General features: G+C 49.9%; 1 protein-coding gene across 3 annotated transcripts in view; it reads right to left on the bottom strand.

Moving 5' to 3' along the window:
• The window catches only part of TAF5L (TATA-box binding protein associated factor 5 like), a 31911-nt gene extending 25375 nt beyond the window's left edge, over positions 1–6536 (bottom strand). The window contains exon 1 of one of the 3 annotated variants that reach the window (XM_037069489.1): positions 6411–6536. Coding sequence is in view for 1 of the 3 variants with exons in the window: in XM_037069488.1 (XP_036925383.1) it covers positions 5884–5982 (99 nt within the window). In the remaining 2 variants the exon portion in view is untranslated. Of the gene's footprint in view, positions 1–5883; positions 6095–6117; positions 6195–6410 lie in introns of those variants that run through there. The other 2 variants (XM_037069490.1, XM_037069488.1) reach the window with 2 other exon arrangements.
• Between the last annotated feature and the right edge of the window lie 156 nt (positions 6537–6692).

Raw genomic sequence — 6692 nt, forward strand, 5'->3', positions numbered from 1 at the left:
AGTTTGGATATAAACTGTATCTTTCTTAAAAACTTCAGGATTTCCCATAATTTTCAATTTACATAAAATATCAACTTCTAAAGGTAAACACAGATGACCACATGCCTTTTCTCTTCGTGTCCCATCATTAGTGTTTCCGGAATGGATAATGAGGATTCTGACACAGTATGTACCTCTCATGGATCAACAGTTGCCTACTGTTTTAACTAACAGCTTCAACAAAGTGCGTATATAAAATCAGGGCATGGTTATTTTCCTGTTTCATAGTAACAACCGAGCAGGAAACTGCAGCCCAGCCACACTCTTAGTGTGGGATATAGAAACATGGGGATGCTGAGACAGATGACACCAGGCCCACTTTGAAGACAGTGACAATGACATGGGCCTGCAGCTGAGTCGCTTTCTTTCCTGCATCGCAGCCCACCTGCTGGGTTCAAGTGTACATGAGGTGGTAGGAGGTAGGGGGTGCTTTGCCAGACACCTCCAGCCCACCACTTCAAAGGCAAAGTACTACCCAATTCCAGGAAATGCCAATGGGGTTCTGCAGGAACAGCACTCCGGGTTCCAGGTGGCAGCTCTGAGTGCACAGAGCGCATGAGTTCAGAGTGCGTCCCGCCAATGCAGCACCGCCACCCTAGAATCGGCCCCCCATCTGAGTGCACTGGCACGAACCTAGGGGGTTTTTGTAGCTCTTGTTGTTTTGTTTTAGCTTGCTTTCTGAAAGTAAAGGTATTTTTTCAGTTGTAAATTTATGCTTAAAAACAGATGGAAATTATTTTGTACATTTTGTTAAATGAGATGTCATGTAAAGTGCCTACGAGACACTCAAATGCCAGTTCTCTACTGTTTACCTGTAGTCGTCTAAATGGCTGAGATAGCTATCAAAAGGTCATTGTAAGGAGGACCTAAAAAAATCTAAGCTTTCGCATTAATCTTCATGTTAAAGTGTATTCCATTAGCTTTGTGAAAATACAAATCACAGAAGAAAATGAAATGAGCCATACTATTCTCAGTTTCAGTCATACCTCATGTAATTTTAAAATTACGATGGCTTTTTATAGTCAATCTTCGCTCAGACACAAAATGTCATGAATACATCTGTCCTGAGACATAAATGGCATGTGGACAAGGCTCAGAGTTGGGGGCTCAGGATACAATGCAGAACCTGGAGGGTTTTGTCGGAGGGAGCGGGGAGCATAGGAGAAGCAGAAATATACCCAGGCAGACAGACGCCACCAGAAGCTGATCTCCTCCAAGGTCAATACCCCAGAGGGGAGGACTTCCAGCCAACTACTTTCTGCCCTACAGCTTCCCACCCCAGCCGTTCCAAACCTGCACTAGTCTCCTTACCCAGCTGGCTGACCTCTTTCCAAATGCAGGGGGCACTTACCAAGTACTGGGTTCCTCAACGCTTGCCGAATCTAACCAACACTTTTCCACACGATCCCACAGGCCTCCTTCCTTGAAACTCCCTCCCTCAGTCGCTCCCCTCTCCCACTCTGGGTCTGCTTCTCATTCTTCACATTCCCTTCACCACTGCACTCCTCACCCAAGACGTCTGTGGCCTCCAGTCCAATCACCTTCCTGAGCTCAAATCCAAGACATTTCTACCTGGATGTGGCCAACATCTGAAATTCAAGATGCAGATTTACGCTGCTTTCAAACCTCTCCCTTCTTGGGGTTGCCCTGTGCTGCCATCATCTACCACTACAGCAAGACAAGTCATCACCTTAAGGTTCGATTCTCCCTCTCCCTTCTCAGAGGCCACCGGCTCCTTCTCTGCCACATACAACCTCCACTGGAGCCACTACTGTGTCTGACAGCCCAGATCACTTCTCAGCTGGGCGATGCGCCCCTGTCTGCCCACCTCTAGCCCTACGTCAACCCCCTCTTCAGAATGCAGCCAAGTAAAGGGCAGATCTGATCACGTTAGTCCCAAGTTTAAAATCTACCCTCCGCCCACAGTACAGGCCGGCCACTCCTGCCGTCCTCATTCTGCAGTTCCCCAGACAGATGGAAAGTTCCAGGGGACAGGGCTCTTCTTATTGGTGAAATTCACCTGGAAAATAAAGTGAGTGTTGTCTAGCCTCTGTTTGAGGCTGACAATTTACTTTAAATTAATAATTTCTCTAGATTTTTATGAACCAAAGAGCCACACATATTTGATCCCTACTTCAACACTGTTTCACGGCACAGAAAATTATTTCTATACAAAACCTCATCAACACGAAAGAGTACAGGACAATCTATCTATGAAACAAACATCTATATTTACTGTGTTTGGACTTCATAAAGAAAACTTTCACAATCACTCTATTTGCAAACAACAGTGTAGACAGAAGAAAATAGGATGTTTTCCTTTCCGAGAATAAGTGAGAATATGTCTTTCTGTGTTTATCATTCTCCCTGAAACTGAATTCAAATGAGGCAAGTAAAGATTCAGAGATGCTTAAATGACATTAAAGTGTATGTGTATATAGGGGAAGAGGGGAAAAGGGGGGAGGGAGGGAGGGGGGGGGAGGGGGGAGGGGGGAGGGGAATGATGTCCAGTTTTTCATAGAGTACTGTCCAATGTGTCTTTCTGTGACGACAAAACTGTTTAAGGTCCACACTGTTCGATATGTAGCCAACAGCCACAAAGTTCTGTTGCAACCAGGGAACTGAATTTTTAATTGAAATTAAATTAAATTTAACTAACTGCATGTAGCCAATGGTTACTGCATTTAACAACAGTTTTGGTGGAGCACGGTGTTACTTTGTAAAACAATGCATCGGCACCTTAGCTTACAAATGTCGGCTCACAAAGTGTTGCAAAAATGCTTCTGATTATTAAATTACCAAATCTCTAAGTGCTAATACTTTGTTGGTAAAAAGAAAATCAAAAGAGCTACCTTTTGTTATTAACAGACACTGCAGGATTACTAAGAATCAGATACATCGCAATATATCTTTTCAGAAGGATACTTATCAGACTGCTAAACAAAGAACTATGAATGGAAGTTCTCTGTAGTGTTTTCGGAATCTTTCCAGTACACATTCTTGAAACTTCCTTGAAGTTAAAAGATGAGAAGGGGGAAATTTTTTGCTTCAGCAGGGAGCAGCAGCTAATTTCTGTAAAGTGTCCAATGAAAAGGTAAGCTCAAACCTAAGACAATTTTACTTTTACAGTGAGAAAATTTTAAAAAATTGTTTAACTTAAAAACAACTTTAGGATTATAGATAAAATAGCCAAATGTCTGCTTATACTCTTTAATTTATTAATTGACATACATGTATTTAAAAAGTATATTGCACAAAGCAATTTGTGTATTAATTCATTAAACAAGTTCTGATGACACCTGAGGTCTCTGAGGTCACCTGAGCTCCCCGAATCATCAAATTCCACTTTACAGAGCACATGACCTCTGCATCTACTAAATTAGCTACGACAGAGCATTTGTTGAATCCACAGAGATGCTCAGTGGAAATCTCACCCTAAGCCATCAATACCCATTCAAGGCGGGCATAACTTCTTTCATTCATCACTAACTTTATCAATTGATTGCATAACTATCCCAAACTGGCACCAGCTGAGGTTGCTTTAGCACAACATGTGTTTTCCAACCAGCACCTTGTTACTGGAAATAGGGTAACTGAGAGAGCGCCCTATAACAGGAGAGACCAGAACAGTCGGCGGCATGGGGGACCACTGTCTCACACTCAAGCACATACAGCAGACACGTGAAGATGATTTTTTAAGAGGGGAGGCTGCCTGGAGTGATCCAGGGTTTCTCCATGCCTTCTGTGAGTGCTCTCTAAGCTTCTGCATGGATTAAAATATCTGTCCCTGCTAAGCAGTCATCTTCCTTTACGGTCACAGGCAGACGGGAAGCTGCCAGGACGCGTGGGTAGGCCTTCCCTACTTTCCATCCAATGTCACACACCTGCAGGCACTATTTTTCCAGATAGCTAATCTAGTGTCATCTGTGCTCATCTTAAAAACTTTCTACCGCTTCCACCAATGTGAAGAATTCAAACAAACAAGCAAGCCAACCTCCACTGTTTGTTTCCAGGTTCCTCTGAGCCACTTGTTAGCCCAGCTGGTGGGCGCCACCCGGCCTTTCTCGCTTCAGGCACTTTTGCCCTCGTTCACTGAGGGCAGCCCCACCCTGGCCCCACCTGGTTCAGCCAAGTGCTACTCACGCTTCACAGCTAGCTCGGCTGGGCTGAGCCATCTCTTCCTCCCGAAAGCTTCTCTGAGTATGGCCCCCTCCACCCACAGAACCCAAGGATAAACCTCTATCACGGCGCCCACTGCACTATTACTCTGCTCCCAACATCACCACTACCAATGCCTAGCACTTCCTGGGTGTGCACCACTGGTAAGAAATGATGTTAAGTGCTTCTCCTTCACACCTCGAAACAGCCCTGTGAGTTGGGTACCATTCTTCAGATGGGAAAGGCCCAGAGAAATAGGATGATGCACCCAAGGCTCCACAGTGTCCAAGTGGGAACTCGGGCCACCAGGCCGCAGGATCGGAGCTCTTACTCACCTCTTCAGGTTCTGCTGCTCAAAGGCTTCTGCATTGGATCAGGGCCTTTTGGGGGGACAGGACAGTGAAGGCTTACCATATGTTTGAGAAGAGAATGATGAGAACAGTCACTACCTGAGAAGCTGTCTGTCACATGAAGAGAGGCTGGAAACTTGACTTCCAGCACTGCCCGCTGAGTGACGCTGGTTTCATACAGGGTCCCCAGGGCGCCCTTCCAGTTCAAGTGAATTGTGAACAACAAAACCCCTTCTTTTTCTCCAGAAATGTTCTCCACGGGTTTGCAAGAATGAAAGCCAACCCCCTTCCTCCCCCGAAACAAAAACAGTTACTGAGAAGTAAAACTTTTACCTAGTTTCGGAGTGAAAGAAGCACATGTAACCCTCACATTTAGAGGCAGGACCAACAAAACTATGCCCAAGCACACGGATCTGATTTATTGTTCATCACAAAGGAAAATGCTCAGGGCGAGTTCATCTTTTGGTTTTCTAGTTTAACACTTATCTTCAAATCAGGAAGAATTTGTAATTCACAAAGAAAATCAAAGTTAGTTTGCTTCACATTTTTACCCCCCAGATTTAGGCCTACAAGGAAACCTGAAAGCATTCTGACAAAAAGGAAATCATAACAGCTAATAGTTAATCTTTGCAGACTGCTCCCTATATGTCGGGCACCCACACACACATTATTCCTATTTCTTTCTTCCGTATCCTCCAAAAGCTCCCCCTGGGCTATCAGTTATCAATTCCCTTTTACGGAAGAGGAAACTAGCTCACAGAGGTTACAAATAGCTACAAGTCTCAATCTCAGCTCCGTCGTTCCCAAGCCCCCATCCACTACGCGAAGCTGGGGCACAAACTCCCCCTCCCACTCCGCTTTTCAAGCAGGACTGTCACCTGGGCGGGGGACTCGGCGGCGTCCGCCCCCACCCACAACTCAGGTGCAGGACACTTGGGTCACCTAACAGACGACAAACCCCGCCTCTACGCTTCCTTCCAACACATCGTTAGCGGGAGTTACGATTTCAAGATTTCAACGTGCAAGGTCAGAGTCTGGTTGGGTTCAGGCGAGCGCCGCATGGGCATGGCAGACTTACCTTCCGATCCTCAAGTCAGACCTGCTGCGAGGTCCGCAGTACGAGAACACTTTCGCAACTGGTGGGAGAGCCGCAGAAAGCTTTCCCGTACCCCACTTCCGCTAACCCTAAGATGACACCCCTCTTCTCCCCGTCAACTCGCTTCGGACCGACGCCTCGCCCAAAACCTGTTCCAAAGCCTCGGAGGGTCGCGAGTGCCGCCGAGGCGCCCGACTCTGCCGCGGCTGTCACGACCGAAACCCCGCAAAGGCAACCAACCTTGCAGGTCGGCGTCCTCCAGCAACCGCTACTCTCCCTCCAGATCTGCCCTGTCACCAGCGGAGGTCGATCTCGCATCCATCCGCCCACCACCACCATGTGCGAAGTTCAATCGTGAGTTCGGCCAAAAGACGTTTCCTCTGGCCGTCCACGAAAAGGAGAGCTGGACCGGTGCCCTGCCCGGCTGCCCAGCGCCGAGGACCCCTTCCCCGCGGATGCCCCGGCCAGACCCACCCGAGCAAGGACGCGGAGCCCCTCCAGGTGTAGCCGCCGAGTGCAGGCCACGCCGCCCGCGGCCGCCTGGGACTCGCAGGCCGAGGGCGGAGGCGCGGCCGCCGCGCCCGCGCACGGCCGGCCCCACCCGCCCCGCCCCCACCGCCCCGCCGGCGGGAGCTGCGGGCGCGCGCCCCGCCTAGGCCTCGCCGCGCGCCGCCCGCGCTCCCTCCCTCCCTCCCGGCCCCGCCGCCGCGCGCGCGCCGCCCGCGACCCCCTCCCCAGCCCGCCCCTCCCGCGCACCCCGCACTCACTGAACATCCCAGGCGGCTCCGGCTCCTCCCGCCGCCGCCGCCTCCGCGATCGGGTTGCTTCCGCCTCCGTCGTCTCTGCGGCAGGGTCTCGCTCCCACGGCCGGCTCAGCCGGGCCCCCGCGCCCCGCGCCCCGCCGCCCCCGCCGCGGCTCTGGGCGGCCGCTCCATGACTGACTGACACGGAGCGGGCCGCGGGCTGGGCCGCTCGGGCCTCCAACGCGCAACCGTCTCCACCAATGGGCGAGGCGCCTCGGCGCTCTGCTGGCGATGCCTGGCGTGCGC

This window comes from Sturnira hondurensis, unplaced genomic scaffold, assembly GCF_014824575.4.
Source record: "Sturnira hondurensis isolate 20B ecotype Veracruz unplaced genomic scaffold, ASM1482457v3 Scaffold0018525, whole genome shotgun sequence".
NCBI classification, from domain to species: Eukaryota; Metazoa; Chordata; class Mammalia; order Chiroptera; family Phyllostomidae; genus Sturnira; species Sturnira hondurensis.